The sequence below is a fragment of the Solanum lycopersicum genome, chromosome 4 (genome assembly GCF_036512215.1).
Source record: "Solanum lycopersicum chromosome 4, SLM_r2.1".
In the NCBI taxonomy this organism is placed as follows: domain Eukaryota; kingdom Viridiplantae; phylum Streptophyta; class Magnoliopsida; order Solanales; family Solanaceae; genus Solanum; species Solanum lycopersicum.
In genome coordinates this window covers 53,853,058-53,876,737 of record NC_090803.1, presented here as the reverse complement: position 1 = coordinate 53,876,737, position 23,680 = coordinate 53,853,058, and the positions used below count along the sequence as shown (strand labels likewise).

Genomic DNA, 23,680 nt, shown 5'->3' with positions numbered 1-23,680 from the left:
AAAGACATAAAATTGTGTGCATTGCACTTATAATTTGTGATAGTAAAGCTCAAAGTTTGATTTCAAATAACTATCTAAACTCCGATATTTTAACCAAATTAAACTCCAAAACAAAAATTGCCTTAAAAAGATATAATATATATATATATATATATATATATGCATACATACTTGTCGTACTTTTGAGGTGTTTGATTATTTTACTCTTCTGTATATCTTAAAATAAAATACAATTTATCTTTGTTGAATATTCATTTATTTATGTGTCATAATTGATGTGTTTGCAGTTTGTAGTATTAGGGAACAATTACTATACTAAAAGTAAAATGAAGAACAAAATTGATTTTTTTTTTTAACTTTTAAAATGACAAGTATATTGGGACAAATATTTTAAATAAGAACGATAAGTATTTTGAAACGAAAGAAATAGTTTTAGAGATTTTTTTTGCCATCTCACCGTTATTTTTATTTCTTCTCAAATATTTCTTCACTCGTATAAATGAATATTCTAGTGATTGTTTTGTTATCAGATCTTCCAACTAATTATTCTTAGTAGTAATTACTAAAAAAATAACAAAGTTTGGGAGAGTTGTATACTTAAGTTTTGGATTAGGTTATATGTAGCTCAATATTCTAATGAATATAATACGATTTTATTTTGATCTTCATTGTTCCAAACTTTATTTTACCAGACAAGTTACATATTTAACTAGTAGATTAAAAAAATTATATTTGCTAGTCAATAACAATTCAGTATAGTTTCACTAAGTAACGTTTGAGAAGCTTAAAGTGTATGTACTACACAAATCTATCTCTATCTTAAAGATTGATAGGTTATTCAAACAACAATATATAAAAAAGAAATATATACAAATGTAGATTTTATGTATTATTATATATTAATATACAAAAAATATATATATTTTGATTATTATTTTGATTGCCTACTATTACTTCATTTTTCTAGAGTTGAAAATTAAATTGTAGTTCCCTCATTTTCCGATTATGGCAATTTTGATTATTATTTTTCTAAAAGATGTAATCACATTATAATAAAGTCTCACGGTTATAATGTGAGTTATAATTGAATAATAATATGAGTTTTAGTGAAGTGGTGTGATTGCTTCACCCATAGTTGGAGCTCTCAGATTCGAACCTTTGGTATGAAGAAAATTCTATTGGCGCTACCTTTGATATGAAAAAAATTCTTTGGGAGCGTCACCTTCAAATAGGTCATGTAGTGCGTGATTTGAATTTAATCGAAATTCTAATATAGACTCTGAACACAAAAAAACAAAAAAAAAAAAACATAATCAACAAGTTTTCTCATATATAACTGTCTTAACAAAAGAAATTTACATGGTGATAGCTTACCTAAATATACCAATCAAAAGAGAATTAAGTTACAATCAACAAGAAAAGAGAAGATGTTTTCATTGTTATTTGAAGAATTAATTTGGTACTTTACTTTAAGCAAAATCATGTGCTCCCACTTAATTAAAATGATAATTAGTCTTAAAAAGCTTGAGAGATTTGACATCATATTCTTTGATATAGACTCTATTTAATTAGTCTTTAATTATATTGACTAGAGGTTAATGTTAACATCACGAAAGAAGAATATTACTGGTTAGGAGATTAATTTGAGGATGAGGTTTTGACACATAAAATGATTAATGAGCACATAATTATCCATATACCACAGAAAGTTACTCCAATTGTACCACTTTAAGTGGCCTAGCACCACCTTTAATTTTGTTTTTTAAAAAAAGAAGAATTAAGAAAAAACTCGTGTACTCAATATTTTAGGTTCACACAAACAGGGGAGGACCCATATTGGATCCAGGGTGTTCATCCGAACTCGCTCGACAAAAAGATACACGATATACATAAGGTAAATTTTCTATATTATATATATATATATATATTGGCAAGTCTCCAGAATATTAAGTTGCATGCCCCCAGTTTGAATCCCTACAACAAAATTTATTTATTTTCCTTTTTACTCAATTTATTTTTTACGAAAAAATCAGTTCTGTTTTCAAGCTTTTTTTAGGCTTATTTTTCATTTTAAAACGTGCTAAAAGTGATTTTAAACCCCCAAAAAATCAAGGATTTCATTTCTAAAAACTTATTTACACGTTTATACTTTTATTTTTTAAACCCCCTCAACGAAAATTCTGAGTCCACCACTGCACACAAATAAGATAAAGTAACGCTTGCTCTAGTAATTGAGTATCTCCATCATTAAATTATCAGAATAAGAATCACAATCTCAACAATAGTGATTAATATTGACATAATAGAAGTAAGTGGATCGATAGTAATTGAAATAGAAAAAAAATCATTATTTTACATTAATATGATGTTTAGAGAAGGGTCACATTTAAGAGGATACAATTCACAGAAATAATTTTACGGGTGTTCTAAGTCTTCCCCTTCGTCTAATTTCACTTTCTATAGAATAAACTAATTTTAAGAGTAATATTTGAGCTTGATTAGTCAAATTATTAAATAGATATATACTAGGTACTTATTAAAATAGTATAAAATAACTCTGCTAAAATGATTAAGTCCTTGTTCGAAAAGATTATACACATTAACTATTCGGATGATAGCCAAATTCCATAATTTTGACAAGTATTTGGATTAAGAGTGAAGTTGTTTCGTTACGATTTATATGTCATGGATTCGAGTCGTAAAAGTAGTTATGCTTGTATTAGGATAGACTGTCTACATCAAATCCAAGAAAGTGTGACCCTTCACATATCTTGCATAAATAAAGAATATAATGTTTTGTGCATCAAACTGTCGTCTTAGAGGAGAAAAGCCAATTATGAAAAATTATAGATAGTATAATTGTTTCTATTCTCCTGATTAAGGCAAGAAGAAAGGATAAAGCTTCTAAATAAAGCAATATACCTACTCATAGTAACTTGTACAAGTAATTATTGCAACAATATCATAAACCAAGGAGCTTATATTAAAAGATATGCTGTAAATTAATAGGTCTTTCACTTCTAATTTGGACTAATAATGGCAAGGAACACATCAAACTTTGCTTAAGTGACAAGTAGAATTAATGATAGAGAAAAGTGAAAGCAAAAGGAAAAAAAAAAGGATTAATCAACAAAAACAATAATTGAAGGCTTTGTATTCTTAAAAGGACAAAAGTTTCAAGATTTTTAAGGCCTTTGGTAGCTCAAGTGTCCTAAATCACTTCTGTTGGTTTTGTAGCTGGAGGATGTGACACCAACCTTTTTTTTCCAATAATTATGAGAGAATTTTCATGTGGCTACTTAAAACCTCTAAGAAAATTGCTATTTTTTGGGTCCCCCTACCCCCCCCCCCCAAAAAAAAAAAAGGGAAAAAAGAATATCTCTGTTCATATCATGTGGTTAGGGTTTTGGTATACAACTCCTCTTGAACAAATTTGGGTTGGTTATATGGATTTTTATGATAAGGTTGCCTTTTATAAAATCAATCTCAGTTTAATATTTAGTATTATAAGTTCTCTACATTTTCTATTGGCATAGATGCTCATCAAATATATTGGTCTAAAGCAAAAGTACTAACAATACAAGTCTTTTTTGTTTTATTGTATGAAGAAAAAGATATCACATCGGCCAAAATGCTAGTAATATTTTATGTGAGTGATGGAACACCATAGGACCATACATTGTTTATGATATATTAGCAACTTGCTTAACATCAAGTGTACTGAATTGCCAATTTGGGAATTGTTGTGTTGTTGGCCATGTGAGATGATTTGCTTGTTCATTTTGTCACTTTTTTTTCGGCCTATGTTAGACATCCACATTAGAGTCTGACTAAATTTGAATTAGCGTCAAAAAGTCTCTCAGTGAGTAAATTGCTCTCCAACAAAAGCGACTCAGTATGCTCAAATTTGAAATCTCTAATTAAAGATGAAAAAATACTTATCACTCGATCACTAGTCTGATCGTTTTCTCTTTGTTTTGCTTTCTTGTTAATAATGTTGTCATGTTGAAAATCAAAGGGTATATCATGATGTCACTGGAACAAAAGTGAGCCATGTTAGAAGGACTCACTTTTGTCTCCTTTTTCACAAGGTCCATGCCAATGTGAATTTTTTATTTCTATGGATTTGACCCCAAAATATTTCAATTAAGACTTTTTAGGGGTCTAGTTTTTTGGAAAAATAACATTAGTTGCCACAAATTTTAATAGCTTAACTTTATAGCATTTTACTCGAATACATAAGTACAAAATATTATTCGTCTGTTTCAATTCTTATGACTTATTTTTTTTTTAGTCAATCTCAAATGATTTAACGTTAAAATATCGATTTTAGCCTTAATGATATAATTCATCCATACAAATTTCTATCATTTATTTTTAGACCACAAGTTTTAACCGTCTTCTTTCTTTCTTAAACTTCGTGTTAAGTCAATCTACCTCATATAAAATGAGACGGAGACTAGTTATAACGCAATCCACAAAATTTAGAGAGGATGTAAGATGTAGAAAACAGTGGTTACAGTCAAAGAAGATATATATTCTGGTCAAGTTTGTCAGATGCTCTTCATTTATACATTGTGTAATTAGTGTACAGTAACTGTATACCATGCGTATACATTATATACTATGTATATTGCTCATAGATTTATCACACAAATTATATATATTTTAAAAATAGCCGTGAAGAATTACATTATATACTATGTATATTGCTCATAGATTTATCACACAAATTATATATATTTCAAAAATAGCCGTGAAAAATTACAGTGGATACACTAGGTACTGATAAAATGTATATAATCTGTATATCTTATATAAAAATTGTATCTACAAAAATCAAAGTCAAGTCTTTTGTTGGGTTCTCTCAAATTCTATGATAAACTTACTGCTTCCTTCACTATGGCATCCTATATGAAGCATCAAAGGATCCTTTTCACAGGCAAAGGAGTTTACTCTAATTTTATTTTATTTATTAGTTAAGAGGACAACTAAATGAAGCCAATCTTTTTTCTTTTTCACCAATGTCCGGTATTCATATTAAAGCACAACTAACTTCAGATTTATGTAAAAAGAAATCCCCACATTAGAGGTAAACCGCTCTCTTACGAACATGACTCCGTAGTAGAGGACTCAAACACAACACCTCTAGTCAAGAAACAAAAAATATTTACCACTCTACCACAATCTAGTTGGTAAATGAAGCCACTTATTTATCTCAAATTTTGATGTTTAGATTAGTGTTCTTGATTTTATAACGTCTGCTATTTCTTGATCAAATTATTTCTGAAGCATCTTTCTAAGTAAGATTTCAACTATAGTCCAAATTTCATTCTAAAAGTTCTTTAACATAAACAACAATATACAGTTATTCATCTTTTAAGGAAGAAGAGGTGATTGATATTCAAAACAAAGTGCATACAACAGATTTGAGTTCTCACATACCAATAAGTAACAATGGATAGTTATTAATCACAATACACATCCCTCAACTAAGGCAGTCCAAACCAAAAACACTGTTTCTTTCATCAAACAACATATGAATACAAAAAATACAAAGGAAGCAAACCATGAATCCATGTCCCTTCCTTGATGATACTAAAGTGACTCAAGTTACAAAAGAATACATTGACAACAGCCGTTACAACAACTAAATATGATCGAAACGTAGTAACACCTATACCAGACACTATATACATTCACCTTATAATTAAACAGGAAGAAAGGAAACAGAAAACCGAAAGAAGTTCCAAACATTTGTTCCTATACCACTAAAATGCAGTTTGAGTAAACCTTATTCCATTTGCTGCTTATTGGACCATTGGAATTCTATTTCTAAATTCCTTGAGGGTCCGCTTTTGCTCTCGGGCAACAAGGTGTACTCCCCAGCTACTGCACCCAGCATAACTACTCGGTCAATCTGGATCGTGACCTTCCCGAATGAACTCTGTCATTAAATTGGAATGAATTTAGCAGAAGTCAAGAAGCATATTTTAGCAAAACGTTCAGTGTGTCCTGTTAATTGTAATAGTAACAGGAGAATAGCTTGTATCCTCTTACCTTCCCCATTTTGCTCTTATTCTTGCATGAAATATGGAGCTTCTGGCCTTTAGGAGGACTTTCAAAGGACCATGAAAAGCTCTCATCGAACTCTGGATTAGGACCAGTTGAAACAACCTGACAGGAGAAAAACAAGGAATTGTGAACCATATGAGGTGCGAAGGGAGTAGCAAGAAGAGATCTATGCATAATGAGTGTACCAAAGAAGTTCAACTTAATTATTTTGTTGTGGGATAGTACAAGTCTTGATTACCAATCACTGATGAATCAAACATAACGAGAATTTCCAATGCATTAATTGAAGTAGACAAAGGTAAACTCAACCCCCGCCCCCCGCTTCCCAGGCGCCAAGAATGGCCCTTTCCCACTTCGCTCTCTTGGTAACTAGTACCCCAATCTCTTCCTTTAGTAAACAGATCCCTACTCTGTTTTCTAGAGCCATCTTGTTCTACTTAATTTACAAGTAGCCTCACTCCCTCCGCCTCACCCCCAGCACACAAAGTAAGAGTTCTTTATAAATTAGAGTTTGGTCAACACTGCACAAAACGGGTTCCAACCCCACATAGCAATGAGAAATATTACTGTACTTGAATGAAAATGTAACGTACCTTCGTTTGGCGAGGTGGAGTATTTCCAAGGGTAAGCTTGCAAAAAACGCTTGGATTTCCAACCGATTGCCTCATGTTGTTCCCTCGTTTTATTATTACCACCAGAGTACCAGGCAAACATTGCAGTAAAAATTCTGACTTCTCCTGAAACCGAGGGGGTCCAGATTGTATCAGATACTGCAACAATGGAATGGCATCTGCAGCAGCAATTGATTGTGCCCGAGAAACTTCAGCAGGACATGCTGACCAAGCTTGGCGGAGAAAAAAAAGAGCATCCAAAGCAGCTTCTTGAGTTGCCTCGGAACCGGTCTTCAGGGATGTCACTAAATGTGGAATACTCAGGGTTGCAGGTTCAGTAGCCCTTAGACGGGGGAAGTTTCCAAATAGTGCATTCAGAGCCTTGAGGTACTCCTCATTTACAGTGCCCGAGGCCCATAAATCTTTCTCAATTGCAGCTACAAAGACAGGAAACAATTAAATTTATAAGCTATTAGCACTAACTTTTTGGACACAATAACACATCATCTAAACTGTTCTTTAATATTAACCAACCTGGATCAAGAATAATGGGGAGAATCCACCATCATTTTATGAAAACTTATATTTTGGAGATACTAATTTTAATTTATGAAATGTAAAAGAAAATACAGTTAGCCATGTATACTACACTCGTACAAGTTCCAGACAGATCGTATCTTGAAAATTAGAAATGATTTATTTTGTTTTATTAAATCCAACAATTGGATTTCTTAGTTAAATAATGTGAACTAGCCATTTTATCTTTTTCCAGTCAGTTTTTATCTCATTTGTCTTCTGTAGTTTCACTACAGATAATGACTCTGTAACAATAGATTACAGGGAAAGGAAAGTTTACCAGTGATAGCCCTGACAGTTTCACTTGAAGCATACTCTTGAATGGTGTTATTGGAAAAGAGAAGCTTGACAAACATTGCTGCCTGTACTGATGTATCTGTCTCACTTGAACCAATCAGATCTAACACAACCTGGACACCACCAGCTTCCGCAACTGCTCTCTTATTTGATCTGCTATACATAACGAGGTTCTGTAAGGCACATATAGCGATCACTTTCATTTCTTCAGTAGGTTGATCTTCAAGCAGATTCACCAATGCCCGGCAAGCTGAAACAGCATCACTGCTTCGAGCAAGAGTTTCATTCTGGAATAGGTCGCCAAGAGCAAGAGTTGCCAGTAATCTTGCTTGCTGCCCTTGTGTCTGCGGATCCAAAAGATACTGTGATAAGGGCACAATTGCTGACTTGGTGGCTTTTGTTTCTCTAATCTTCACATTGTTCAGCAAAACCTCAAGGAGTCTCGCAGCAGTTTCCTCACAAAGGTGGCATCTGAGAAGTTCTAAGAGAGACTCGATCGCCCCACTTTCAGCCATAGCTCCAGCACTGGTGGAGTCATCAGTCTCCAACACAAGAAGAGCATTTAATGCACCAAGAACTGTGCCTTCAGAGCCAGAGCGAAGCAATCTTACCAACACTACAACAGGTACTTCCAGAAAAAATTCAGAGCTAAATTGTAGAATGCTGGATAATACTACAGCAGCTGACTCCCACAAGGCATGAGGGAGTGAAGGGTCAGCATTCATTATTACTTTAGAAAGTTCATTGACGCCGCCTTCTTTTGCAATTTCATTTGGCCAAGTAAGTGCAATACAGACTAAGGCCTTCACAGCTCTCTGCTGCAAAATGGGTATACCAGAACCAAGGACCCGTACAAGGGGACCAATCACTTGCTGGATAACTGGGTCCTTCTGCAGGTGCTCTTCCAAAAGCAGGTGAGACAGAAGCTCAGCAGCCAGTTGTTGCACGGCAGAAGCGGGAGAGTCAAGTAAGGGAATAAGAGGTTCAATAGCTTGGTGTGATGTCAAGGTATAATCAGATCGGCACTGCGGATGCTCTAGGATATTCACAAGGACCTGAAGCGTGCTGTGCTGCCCATCAGGTCCAAACTCTGGTCTCATCAGCAATACAAAAAGTGGCTCTACCACCTTTGCAGCAGATGGTCCCTTAGCAATGGTAGCATTATTTGTCAGTATTCTGAGCAATTCAGCAAATGCAGCACAAAGGAAATCTGGTGCTTCATGCAGAATGTCAAGCACACTCTCAATAACCCCAGCCTTGACCATTTCCATCTTACAGGAAGGCCTGTCCTTCCCCAACTTCACAAGAGCTCTAGAAATAGCTTCATGAAGTAAATAATTTCGTCCATAAAGAAGGCCAACAAGGGGAATGACTGCACCATGTGCTGCAACTAGTTCAGCCAGCTGTTCGTCGTCCACTAGTTTATCTAATGCACGAACAACAGAATGATGAGCAGGACTAAATTCAGTAACAAGAAGAGAAACCAAAGGCTCCACACATCTAGCTGCAGCCATTGTAGACCTTATTCTTGTATTTCCAAACAAAACAGAACACAACTCGGCTGCGTCACCCTTCAGCTCCATTGAGCAGCTTGATGCAAGAATTCGGCAAAGAACATCCACTGCATTCATCTCGACATCTGCAACCGCAAGAGCTTTTGAAGGATTCTCACTGAGAAGCCTAACTAATGCAGCAATGGCTGCATGCTGCTCCCTCTCCAGACCAGTATTCAGAATCTCAACCAAAGGCTGAACAGACTGTCTAGCTGATTCTGCATTCCTGATGTGATCTGCTGAGAACAAGTTTTCCAAGGCTTTGGCAGCACTATACCTTGCCCCTCTTCCACCAAGACGTAAAACTGCAATTAGCTGACCAACAGCACCAAAAGCAGATTCGTGCCTGCATATTTCAGCAGTAGTAAATAGGATACCTAACAAATCAGTGGCAGCCTCCTCAGTTGCATCTTGCGGACCAAGTGAAAGGTATTTAGTCAGTGCTTCCAGAGCCCCAGATTCAACCATAACAATCTTATTTGAAGGACAATCCCTGGCAAGCTGAATCAGAAGTCCAAGAGCTAGAAAAGGTGCACCGGGACGATCAGGGATAGGTTTTAGCAAGTCAACAAGGGCTGGTATAGCTTTCCTAGAAGTTGCGCCAACCCTAATATCATCCACCCTAAACAATCTTTCGAGTGCAACTTCATCTGGGTTACGGACCAACGCAAATTCCTCTGATAGTGCCACAAGGTCCTTTATATCCTCATCAGCACAACCAAGTAACGTTATGAGTCCGGATGGCGCTCCTGAATTTGCAACAGACAGCAGAGTTCCCCTGCTACCGTTACAGACAAGGCTTGCTACAGCTTGTGCAGCAAAATACCTGTTTGCTGACTCTTCTGACTTCAGCAGATTAGCTAACACAGGTATGGCTTTCATTGTTCCGTTTGCTCGTATGATGTCTCTATCTTGAAATAAGATAGCCAGAAGCAATCCACAAATCCATATGCTGCTATCCTCCTTAAAATCAATCTGTAAACGTTTATAACAAAGGTCATATACTACTTCTGCACAAGAGATATAATAGAACAAAATCAAGAGTCTTGGGTTAGATGTGGTTCTATCACAGAAAGGGAACACTTGAAAGTGCTTACCTGTGTAAACTGTGTAAAAGATTGAGAGATTCTCTCAGTAAGAACTTCAATTGCACCAGCCTCCATAATCTCAGCTTTACTTGTGTCATCATGACTGGCAAGAGCAGAAAGTAGCCATATAGCTATATTGACCCCCGAAACAACCAAAGTACTTTTCTTCACCTCATCCTTTTTTGATGCTTCTTCGGCATTCCTGGAGATGCTTATTGCGATCTTATCCCCCTGGTCTTCCAAATGTAGAGATTCTGAAGCATTTAGCATCCCAACAAAAGATTGAATGAGTGGAACACAAGACTTTGATTCATTTAGATCATCCACCACTCTCTGATGATTCACTTTTGCAGCGCAAACAAGAAGTGCACTTCCTCCTATTTTGACCATAGCATTGGAGGAACAAATTACCCTTCTTGCAACTGAAGAAATGCATCCATAGGCACAAGCGATAGCATCGCCAAGCACAGTGGGCTGAGCTTGGCAGAGTCTAGACAATATTTCAATTGCTTTGTCTTGCAACACCGATGAGGCATCAGCAATGCATGAAACCACAGGACTTATGCTATTTGGATATTCAGCTAGAACTGCCCATGCAGGTTTGATACCACTAGCTCCTTCCAGCCTTGAGAGGAAACAAAGTGCATCTAAAGCTTCTGATATAGCAACAGAGTCGCTTCCAGTTAATTCCAGGAAAGAAATTAATGCAAGAACTGTTCCACAACGGTTAACGCAATCAGTTAAGGCAGGATTAACCTCACTGAATTGAAGAAGACGAGCAATTGCTGCTGCGGCATGGGTCCTTCCACCAGTTGTGCCTTCACGAAGAACTCTAGTAGCAGGCAAGATGATTTCTTCAGGAACTGCTTTCTCAGACACCTCGGGATCCAAAAGAAGATTGGCCAAAGCACATACTGCTTGTTCTGCAACTTGTAAAACTGAGGACTTTGCAAGCACCATTAATGAAGGCAATGCATCTCTAGCAATTGCTGCAATGTCACGGCTTTCTCTAATAGAGAGAAATATTGCAGCAAGGCAGCGCGACGTGTCCACTAAGATAGCCTCAGGTTCAGCATTCAGAAGCTTCACAAGTGACCACAAAGTCTTCACAGCAAGGGTACTTTCTCGCAGGTCCTTCCTGAGATGGAAAATTGCAGCAAGAGCTGAAGCAGCCTTAGCCTGAGTCTCTTCCTTGGTAGAGCTTAATATCTTTATCATTGTCTCAACTGCATCATTTGCCGCACTGCCTTCACGCAACATATCGCTTAGAGAGGCCACAGAGAGCAAACTTTTCAGTGCATCTAAGACATAAATTTTGGACTCTGGAAGATCACTAGTTAATAGTGCAGTGAGTTGACTAATTGTTGCAGTATCTGATTTGTGAATCAAATGGTTCAGTGTCTTTGCAGCAATTTCCTTCCCGTTGGAGCTACCATTCTTCAGAAGCCACAATAAAGCAGGAACAGCATCAGCACTTTCAACACAAGCACGGATATCTTCACTGTGATTACAGAGGTTTCCAAGGATAGTTGCTGCATCTTCCTTGGCTTTGGCAGACCCAGTTTCCAGAATTTGAACAAGTGGAGGTATGCCACCAGCTGCTGTAATGGCCCACTTACTTTCATCATTTTCATTGGATAGAAGACAAAGAAGAGCAACAGCACACTCCTGTTGTTGCTCTGATGAGAGTCCAAGAAGAGAGATTAATAGCTGAATTCCCTCACGACCTTGTAGTGCATGCCATAAGCTACCTTCATTTTTGCATAGAAAGAGAAGTGACCTTATCAACTCATCCTGAACTTCATTTGTGGCCATTGTGATCAAACCAACCAATAGGCGTTTTGCATCAGAATTCACAAGTTTGCTAGACAGTACAGAATTCCCATACAAACTGGCAAGTGCTTCAATAGTACGCTCCTGCACTAGAAAGGGTAAGCGGGCCTTAAATTGCTTAACCAGTGTTTCTTCCACTTCCAAAGGATCTGATGCTCTTGAATTTTCTGCTTTGCTATCATATATCATGAGAGCTGAAGCTAAAGCCCCCAATGTATCAGCTACTTGTGCAGGTGAGGTGCAAGATTCAAGGCTTTGACCAAGACTTGAAATGACATATGACAAACCACCAGAAATATTTGCAAGCGCACACATTGCATGCTCCTGCAAAGCTTGGGCGTACTCACCCTGCATGAATTCTTTTGAAGGAGCTATGGTAGCATTTATCAAAGCAGGAATACCATTAGAATTTGCTATTTCCTTCCTGGAATCTTTGCTTTGGGCAGAAAGAGATTTAAGAGCGCCTGCAGCTTCTGCTCTAACTGAGGCTTCATTGCCAGGTCCAAGTAGTTTAAGAAGTTGCTTGGTGGCCTCTGCAGCTAAGACTCTTGAACAAACAGAAGAATCCTCCATCATCATACAAGCAAGGAGAAAGCAGACATTTGCCTGAGTACTTGGCTGTCCATTATTCAGTAGTTTAACAAGTATATCCACTCCTCCAGCTTGTACTGTTGCAGACCAGAAGCCCTCAGTGCTGGTCGAGAGGTTTTTTAAAGCTCCTGTCAGTAAGTCGTCAACTATATTTCCAGCTTTCAGTCCCTTTTTTAATTGCTCCCATAATACTGGCACAACTCCTTCAGTTGAAAATATTTTTGAGCCAACATGATCTTTTGCACCACCTTGAGACACAGCATATATAGTTTTTGCTGATGCAATCTGACTGTCGGCTGAGCTTGACTTGAGAAGACCAAGGAGAGGCGGTATGCAGCCTCCTAGTAGCACTTTCACTCGCAGTTCATTCTCTTTACACAGAGAACCCAAAACTGTAGCAGCCTGCATCTTTACCCCAAGTGATCCAGAACGAAGTAAAGAAACAAGTACTGGAACAGCTTGTGAATGTGAGCCAACAGCACTAAATGCGTTTTCCCGTGTATCAATAAGCTCCAGTAATTGCTTAAGTGAATTTTCTTTTTCTTGCATGGATGAGGAATTCTGCCGTAACTGCTCAATGCATTGAGCAACACTTGCTAATGTCCCATCTGGATCCTCCATGCTACTACGATCTCTGCACAATTTAATAGCAAAACATCCTTTCAGGATTTGTTTGTAGTCTAAACCAGCCAAGAATATCATGATGTAAAATGCTAATCCAGGCCACATGAAGTTAGAAAAGATTGCATCATTTTAAATGATACTCTTTCTATCCCAAAATAAGTGTCACCTTAGCAATAAACACGCCATTAAGAAATCAACAAATACAATGTGTAGTTTACTAGATCAATCCTATTCAACAAATGTCTCTTGAAAATTGAACACTATCAAGAAGATGAAGTATAAGGGTATAGTTGGAAAAACTTGCTATTTTTCGTCTTGAATTCCTAAAATGACGCTTATTTTGGGGCAAAAATTATTTTTGCTAATGTGAGATTTATTTTGGGATAGAGGGAGTGTTACAAATTTTGTTCTATTGCTGTTTTTCTTACTGGTAACAAACTTCCATCAAAATAGTATCTTACAACAGAAAACAAAGGACAGGATATGGTCAACTGCACTTTGAATATTTTCAGTTTTAAAACAGAGCAGCAAAGACCAGCAATGTCCAAAGCAGAAGTAATTCACATTCCCCATACTGATTGTTATGTGAATATATTTTGCATCTTGGAGAATCTACACTATCTCTGGACGAAAGGTGAACAAAACAGAAGCTTATGCATGATTTATGTTTTGTGCAACTGGACTCTTTCAAACAAAAAGAAAGAATCTCTAAGATGAGTTTAATTGAGGACTCGTAAAGTATGAAAAACTGTATCAGCATTTGCAGATACAGATTCCTTGAGAAGAGAGGAGAGAAACAGAGGAGAGTTTTGCAAGGAAAAGTCTGTTTTCTTTCTCCTCATGCAGCCAGCTTATAGCACAAAAAAAAAAAACGTGTCGCCTGACTATAGACTAAAATGCTTCTCATCGAGTAAAACACAAGCCATAGATCAGATCATTATGAGCTGCTAGACTGAAAGTGTTGATGTTTAGACTAACCTCGAAGATGTTTTCATAAATGAATGCGGAGTTGGAGGCTCCATATCATGAGGTTTAGCATCGGCATTTCTGTCCTGTTACAAGAAAAGAATTGATAAATATTGGTGAGGAATGAGCAACACTCTAGAAAATCACAGCATCCATTGATGTCATTCAAGAAGAAATATAGCACGAATATGATGTTGAAATTAACCATCAACAGCACAAGTCAGTTTTGACATCATCAAAAAACAAAGTATGTAAATCTATAATTTTTTCTCAGTCATGGAAGCACGCAATATACATTAGAGATGCAGCATTGAGTGAATGATGCAACCCTTTCTAATTAAAAATGCTGACATGATACAGACTGCTTCTCCGACAAAAAGAAAAGCAAAATAACCTACCATTCTAAGATGTTTACTATCAAAAATAATTGGAAAAATGGCAATAACCTGGATTTAGCTACAGAGTAATACTTAGATCACGTAAACTCGAGAATAAACTGCACAATACTAAGATTGCACATATAACACTACTAGTTAAGACACACCAAAGTAGAGTGAAATGCAGCAAGGGCATCTCCAGATCTTTGAGTAAAATAGTTCAACAGCTCATGTAACAAACAAACCATGAGGAAATTTATCAAATCAGTTTCTTTTTCTTTAAAAAAGGGAACTTTACCGTATCACTAGTGGCAAGACTGCTGCCATTGGCAGCAGGGAACCTCCAAGCCAGTGTGGCCGCCAGCTTTGCTGTGATCTCGAGATCTTCACGGCAGATCTACCTCCCAAGACACAGAAGAAAGCTCACAGCCTCCTGCAAAGCACCAGTAAAAAGACATTATTCCAGAACTTCTAGAAAAAACACAAAACTAACAAAATGAAGTACCTTTATCATACGTTAACAAAAGATATAGATCAAATTGTAATAGCATAGTTTCCAAGAATGACAGTACCACTAGAATTACTTAACTACCTTATTTTTCAGCAGTGAATTACCTGAGTAGTCCAAAGCACCACCAACCAAAATTCACATATGGAAATCACATAAATCTAAAACCAGATTCAGCAATAATTTCAAGTCAATACAGAAACACACATCATTTCCCTATTAAGATTCCCACAATCCAGAACAATATTCACCATAAACCCCACAACACCAATCCAAGAAAACACAAGATCCAGATCACACACCATTAAAGCTCACATCTTTACCTCAAAAAACAAAACCCCAGATGAAATTTTCCACTAAAACCAAACCCCACATTCACATTTCACCAAGCTTCATAGTCTTCCACAAAAATTCAACTAAAAGATCTAATAAGTGGGATAAAAATTGAATCTTTAACACAATAAACAAACCAACAAAATCCTGAAAAAGAGAAGAGATAAACCTGGAAAAGAGAAGAGAAGAGATAATTGTGTTCTCTTTGTTATTGCATTTGATTAAAGAGGTTTCTTAGAAAAGAAGCGAAGAGAAAGAGAAGAAAGAAGATAAATAGATACAAAAAAAGTGAATTAGAGAGAGAGAGAGTGAGTGTGAGCTAGCAAGAAGAAGAAGAAGGGTCACCGACAGACAGCTGAGAAAAGAGTGTGAGTGATAGAGCTTAGCTATAAGCTGGCTTTCTTGATTTTTTTTCTCTTTCACACTCCATTTTCTCACTTCCTAAATTTTTGGGCAAAAGTTACCTTCATTTTGTATAATGGTTGTGCTTCTTTTTTTTCCATCCATTTGAAATTAGGCTTTCTTGTTTTTCTAAGTTTTATTTTTTATTTTAAAAAATATATTTCCTTTAATATATATATCTAATTCGTAGGTTATTAGTAAAAGAATTTTGACTATCATTAATACAACTATTATTATGATAATTATATATATACTAAAAATAAATTGGAGTAATAACTCTCCAAAAGTTAACTCCTCCTTTAATGTGTGATAAGACTAAGGAAAACATTTTTTACATATATGAATTTTGATTCATATTAACTATATATTCACAAAAAATACCTTTTATTATTTCTTATAATATTTTACACTTTATTTACATTGTTAAAAAGAAAATAGTTTGCGTATATGACATTTTTTAATTATTCATAGCATAAATGTGTTGTGTTAAGAAAAGAAATAATGGCTCTAAAGTTTTTCACAATAATTAAGAAAGTTTAAAAAATATTTTAAATTGTGTTATCAAATGATTGTGTTGTTATAATATATTACAATTTGTATCTTGTATTCCTTGTAATATTTCTCATCCGTTTCTCATCTCCTTTTATATCTAACTTCTATATATTATACTGAAAATGGCTAAAAATAAAAATATCCTTACGGTATCAGAAAAAGTCTAACAATACTCTTCATCCATTTTTTGGTCTGAAAATATCCTTCTACATCTTTTTTTGATCTAATAAAAGTACCATTTCATTCGACTTTTTGCTTACTTATATCCTTTCAACTAACAATCCTCTTTTTCTTAAAATACTTATTATGTGTTATTTTCTTATTGATAGAAATAAAAATTACCTCTATTAATTTTTTTCATAATTTATCCAAATTTCATAGTGTATATTTATTGTACCTTGAAAAGATATATTGTTTTGATTTGGATAAATTATAGGAAAAAATTATAAAGGTGGATTTTTATTTCATTCAATAAGAAAATGACACATAATAAGTATTTTAGAAAAAAGATAAGATTGTTATTTGCAAGGGTATAAGTAAGCAAAAAGGTGGATGTAAAGGTACTTTTAGACCAAAAATATGAGTAGAAGGGTATTTTTAGACCAAAAGATGAACGAAGAGCATTTTTAGACCTTTTCGTATAGTTCAGGGATCTTTTTGACCCTTTTTCATATATTATAACACTACTAAAAAACATCGTTTAGCGACAGATTCTTACGACGAACAATATTTCGTCTCTATATAACAACGAATTCGCGACGGAATAATCATTTTGTTACAAATTACCAAATGATTTTTTGACTTATAATATAGCAACAACTTTGCAACGGAATATATCCGTCGCTAAATAAAAGCGCGAAAATTTAGCGCTTCATTTTGCCAACGGATTTAGTAACAAAGTAGTTGTGACAAATTTAATTAATATTGAGTGACGAAATTAGCGACGGAAAAAAGATTGCTAAATTATCAAATATAATCCTACGGTCAAGATCTAATTCCCTAGCTTTTTCCTATTTTAATCTACCAAAAGACCCAAACATAAATTCCTCATTTCTTTTTTCTCTAGATCCGCCGCACCCCGCCCTTTTCTCTTCATCCTCGTCTCTTCTCTATCCGCCATCTCCGACAATGCAGCCACCCATCGATGTGTGTCATCTTCGGCGAGAACAAGAGGAGACGCGACTCTCCCCTTTTCGTCGCCCCTCTTCCTCCTCTATCCCGTCGCCCTTCTTCGTCCCCTCTACGCCAGCAGCAGTAGCGAGGCTGCTTCTCTTCCACTCCTCTCCAGTGCTGCTTTTTCGGTGAGTAGCAGCTTTGAACGGCGAGCCACCAAGAAACAGTGATTCCGAGCAATAGCACTGGTGATAAGAACCAGCAGCAGTCACGAGAGCAGTAAACGGAGAACCACCAAAAATCACGTTTTAATTTCGTGGTAACTTTGATTACCTCTTGCAACCCTAGCATTTTAATTTCATCTTGTTACGTAATAAAATGATCTTTATATCTACACACGTATAGTTTGTAGATGTATTCAATTTAAGTACAAAAATTAATGGTTGCCATATATCAAAATCTAGCACTCAAATAAATAATGGGAGTAATGGTGCACCCTCTTTCTGTAAAGTTAAAAAGCAGAAAAAAGGGCTTCTTTGCACCTCTGATGTTGAATTATTTTGTTGATTCATGAATCAGATTTCCTAAACATTCTTTTAAAATCCTATCTACAGTTCTGAATGCTTTATTATGAGATGTTATTTTCCTGTTTCAGACTTCTAACACCTCCAGGCACTCCTCTTTTTCCTTCTCTGGAGATAGAATCACGCAAAGGTATGTCGGGAACTTCTAAAGCTCACCCCATTGCATTGACATCTAGAGTAAGAATATGTATATTCTGCCGTTACATTCTTTCTTTGCTGAAATGCATTAAGCGTAAATGGAAATTAGTATAATTTCATTTTTATTTTGTTTAACACGTGAAATGTTGACCATCTGTGTAATCTGAAAGTATTTCATCCCATATCCAGCCACCAGAAGAATGTGGAGATTTCAAGGAACCTAAAAGGATATTTATTTAATTAAACAGGAAGACCCTGATGTGACAGGTTTTTAGTTTTGCGCAATGGTGGCTCTGTTGTTTAGTCAAATGTTATTCAAAACAGAAGCCCTCTGCTGAATTTGAGGATTATTTTAGTTTTTGAATGTAGTGTTAGGACAAAAAATAAGCAAGTGTAAATGCGGAAGTTAGCAATGCAAATTTCAAAAGACCACGAGTAAGAAGACAATGAGAAATATACCAAAAGACACAAAGATTTAACGTGGTTTGATCAATCGACCTACGTCCACAAAGAAGATAAGCAATCCACTATAAATATGAGAGTACAAAATACAGAGGGAAACAACCTCAACCAAATTCACTCATAATACATGAGAGGTTCACACAAGTGATAACATATCAAACTTGTGATCCATAAATTATCCCCCTAACCAAAACTCTCAAAGCCCTTAAGACTACATTGTAAATGTTGATTAAGTTAGAAGGAACATGTCTCTATTCATAGAGTCCTAAATCTTTTCCTACCAGAAAAAAATTAGTCAATCCAAAACCTTTTCCTAAAAGGAAAACCTATTTATGGTAAGAAATTTAGGGCAAATCCCAACATGTAGAGGATTTCCTTTTAGAAAAAAGTTTTTGGATTGACTAATCTTTTTTCTGGTAGGAAAAGGCTTAGGACTCTATAAATAGGGGAATGTTCCTTCCAACTTAATCATCAGCATTCACAATGTAGTCTTAAGGGCTTTGAGAGTTTTGGTTAGGGGGATAATTTATGGGTCACAAGCTTGATACATTATCACTTGTGTGAACCTCCCATGTATTCCGAGTGAATTGGTTGAGGTTATTTCTCTCTGTATTTTGTATTCTCATATTTATAGTGAATTGCTCATCTCCTTTGTGGACGTAGGTCGATTGACCGAACCACGTTAAATCTTTGTATCTTTTGGTATATTTCTCGTTGTCTTCTTACTCATGGTCTTTCGAGATTTGCATTGCTAGCTTCCGCATTTACACTTGCTTATTTCGGTCCTAACATAAGAAAGAGACATTAAATTAAAGCATTTCAAGTTCACAATAATGTCATCAAAGCACTCATCAATCAAGAAATTAGATCCACAACAAGGCAATTTACAAACACCATTAACAATACATTGCTTTTCTCGTTTGATATTTTATTTCATTAAGATCATCAAGTGAAATAGTTGAACCCATCACCTCATTTTCATTACTCCTTAATACATCCATGAAGGTAAATAGAAAATTCTATAAGTTTTACGAGTTTTAGAAGTCATTTGTCTTAACTCAATCAAAATTCAATTCGAGACTTAAAGCTTATTCTTTGTGAACTATGTCCAAAGTCACACAATCTAATCCAATCAAATATCGCAATAAGATTCCAAAAATAACAACACCCATATCATACACTTGGAAAGATGAAACAAACCAACTAAAAATCTCAATTTCAAAAATAAGGTTTGAATAAAAAAAATTTACTTGAAAACATTACCCAATTCATTTGAAACTCTTTTGTGAAAACCAATTGAGAAAATAATTAAATCAGTTCACAATCATCATTTAATCAATTTCTTGGGTTCTTGAAGAAATCCCAAATTATCATTCCAAAAATTTAATTTGAACGCTTAAACTCATTAACAATAATAGGTAAATAAAGATATTGAGATTAGAAATCGTTACCCAACGTTTCTTCTCAAAAATCTTGTCTAAATCGCCAACCCAAAGCTCCCCAAAGATTTTTTTAAAAAAAAAAGTGAAATGAGGTTGAAATTCGATTTTAAGAGAACATTTTGTCCACGTAAAAAATGTTCTTGGTAATCGCGATGACCAAATGGCCGCAATTGCATTGAGTTAAAAAGGTGAACTCACTGACATTGACCATCCTGATCTTGATTTACATAGAAAATGCTCTACGCAATCGCAAGGGAAGGCCACACGATTGCAATGAATAAAAAACAGTGCACCATACAGGTAGAAACCAACGTATAAAAGTCACAAAAGTTTCTGAAAAAATCTCCAGAATTCATTAGAAATCAAGTTCACACAAATCAAATATGTAACAAGACTAAACTTGACGTTTCAAAATCAATGAAACCATCAGAATACGAATTCGGCCTCTCCTTGATTGAAATTTGTGACCAAAAATGAACATAGCGGCTAAAAAGTTGTAATCAAGCTTGGGACCTTTTAAAATTCAATCAAAACCTCCTCTAGGCCGAAAATCATCCCCTGAATTCGATGAAACTGTGAAAACATCCAATTCAAGCATCCAAACCACAAATGTTGACCAATGTCAAACCACATGCTAAAATTTTATATATTTCCAACTTAGAACATCATATCCATGAAAAAACCTTAAATTTGAAATCGATAACTCTCTTAGATCAATTTTCACATTTCGAGACTGATGAAATTGATAGAATTTCATTACGAGACGTAAAATTTCAAAAGACATCGAAAAATCACTTTTTAACAATTTTAAATTTTAAATTCACAAACTTTCATAATTCACAACTTTTATCTCAAAACTCGAAATTAATTTCAAAATTCATTCCAAAATGACTTGGGTTCGGGGTCAATATTAACAGGGGGTTAAATGATTTTTTTTTTTTACAAAAAATTCAAAAATGACTTTTCAGGTCATAGCACATTTATTTTCTTTATTTTTTCTCATTTATACTCTCCGCATATTGTTGTTCTTAATTGAGTAATTAAATCAAGGGAAAATTATATAAAATAACAAACTAATGACCTAAATTAAATAGAATAGCTAGGGTTTGATTTAATTGTGCTCCATAGCAAACGTTGGCAAAAATTTGCCAGGCGTCTCTCTCCCAGAAGTCTCGCTCGTCACTCTCCCATTCTTGCCTCTCTCGCTTTATACACAGAAGTGTATAATTTCTGTTTCTGTTTTGTATAAAGCGAGAGAAAATTATATATACACATGCAAAAATGTATATCTTCGTGTTATACACTTAATTATATAATTTACAAACATTTTACTTCAAATATTGCAGAGAAAAAGGCCAAAGAATTATACAATTGTGAATTATACAATTGCAGTGAAATACAATTTTTTCTAGCTTTATACAACAGAAGTGTATATATTGTGTTTCTGTTTTTGTATAAAGCGAGAAAAACATATATCTTCTTGCTATACACTTATAATTATACAATATACATACATTTTAATTCGATTCAACTGTATGCAAAACTAATTATACAATTGCAGCGAAATAGGCCAGCGAATTATAAAATTTAGGCCAGCGAATTATACACTTTTATATGTATAGCGAATTATACAGTTTTTATGTTTGCTATGGAGCGCAATTATGCAAAGTTTGCTATATTATACAAATATGATTTTTTTGTTTGCTATATGTGAAAGTTGCCCTTAAATCAATTCTCCTCATGTTTTACAAATTATATAAAATATGATTTAAAACATTCTTTATTTAGATAAATTTACCGTACCATACTCTTTATATATTTTTGTTAACTCAAGAGAAACACACACTACTGCCATGTATCAAATCAAGATTATAATTTTTTTGTTAATATTTCTCTAACATGTATTTATCAAGAAAAAAAATTCAATACCAACACAAAAATAATTCTTAAATATAAATGATGAATATCAAGGATCAACAAATAAGTAGATTGAGAGAGATGAAAACTTTATTAAACTTATTTTGTCAAAAGCGAATATTTTTATTTAAGTGTTACACTCAAAAAGTTTAGACTCAATAAATTGTAGTAATAATTTTAAAAATCTGAAAAAACGTGAAATCTTCTTACAATTTTTTTGAAAACAACAAAGTTATATATTAATAAATAATTTTTTATGAATTTCAAGCGATATTTAAACATTAGAAATTAACTTTACATTCTCATGTTCTATTATTATGCTTAATAAAAGTTGGTTCATATGATTACAAAAGAATATATACGTACTTTGGCGATTAGCTTGTCTGTGTAAATTGGCTTACTTTTCATCTTTTCATCTTTTAACCTAAACATACAATAAGCTAATCTTGCCAAAAGAAAAAGAAAAAAAGAATTAATCAAAAACTTAATAAGTTAAAAAGGAAATAACAACCCTGTATACCATAATTAAATTCTCTCAAAACTCGCAAAGAAGCAAAGATAAAAAAATAAATCATTTTTTTTAAAAAAAATCTCGATTCATATCATGAACAACCGAAATTAATAATGTCAAATATTATATAATTGCAACATAAAAAAAATTACTATAATCATATTAGGCATATGAAATTATATTATCTCATAAATCAAATTATGTAAATATATCTAACAATTTTCATTATAAAATTTTCTCTTATAACATGCAAAATCAAATTAATTTTTTTTTACCAACGAGAAAAAAGAAAAGAATTAAGAGAAATGAGAATAGTCTTTCATCATGTATAGTTAAAAAAATATTTTTATCAATGTGATCTGTAAAGTGTCATAAACTTGTTCATTAAATAATTGAGTATCATGATGAAATGGTAATTTATTTTTGAAAGAAAAGATAAAATTATGCACATAAAATTTAATATAATTGATGAACACTTTTGGATTTCATATTCAATATAATTTTTTTTAATGACACATAATCAAATCTATGAGATTTGCTAATTAATTAATAAGAGATATATTGATAAATATGTATATATATGGAAGAGATATTTTAATCTCGAAGAAAATAATTTTCTTTTTCTTTTACAAGCAAAAAATTTTTGATTCTTCCCAATAATAAAATAAGTTATTTCTTTCATTTATATAAGCAGTTTTGAAAATTTGCCAATACTTATTTAAATTATTTTTTCACAAAAAAAATATTTTTGACTTCCAAATAACAATATTGCAGGCTCGTATTCTATAATTTGTTTGATACAAGAACAATTTATGAACAATAAGTACAATAATTTTTTAGTAAAATATTACTATAATTATAAATTAAAAATAAGAAAGCAAGAAAAGATACTATACAGCTTCAGCCAAAGGCAGCTGAATTACAAGCTGGCTCAAGCCTCTCTATTTTATTTTTGTTACTTTCTGATTTCTATGGGTTGGCACAAAATAATATAATCCATTATATATCTTTTTATGTTTTTTTAATTGGCACAAAAAAAAAAAAAAGACAGAAAGATACACCTAATAAGTATACTTCTATATTTAATATATTAAATTGAACTGCATGTTCTCTCATGCATATAACTA

At 34.1% G+C, this 23,680-nt stretch overlaps 1 protein-coding gene across 5 annotated transcripts; it reads right to left on the bottom strand.

The window, feature by feature from the left end:
• Nucleotides 1–5,501: 5,501 nt before the first annotated feature.
• On the bottom strand, nucleotides 5,502–15,916 carry LOC101244277 (protein CELLULOSE SYNTHASE INTERACTIVE 1). 5 transcript variants are annotated; one of them, XM_026030741.2, is made up of 8 exons: nucleotides 15,602–15,916; nucleotides 14,890–15,024; nucleotides 14,227–14,300; nucleotides 10,210–13,258; nucleotides 7,543–10,087; nucleotides 6,669–7,123; nucleotides 6,061–6,177; nucleotides 5,502–5,947 (listed from the first exon to the last, which is right to left on the bottom strand). In XM_026030741.2, exons 3-8 carry the CDS (start codon nucleotides 14,268–14,270, stop codon nucleotides 5,795–5,797), a joined length of 6,363 nt encoding a protein of 2,120 aa, XP_025886526.1. In that variant the 5' UTR covers nucleotides 14,271–14,300; nucleotides 14,890–15,024; nucleotides 15,602–15,916; the 3' UTR covers nucleotides 5,502–5,794. The 5 variants fall into 5 exon arrangements, with proteins under 5 accessions (XP_025886526.1, XP_069153297.1, XP_069153298.1 ...); XM_069297196.1 differs by having other exon boundaries at nucleotides 15,207–15,881; XM_069297197.1 differs by having other exon boundaries at nucleotides 15,423–15,875.
• Between the last annotated feature and the right edge of the window lie 7,764 nt (nucleotides 15,917–23,680).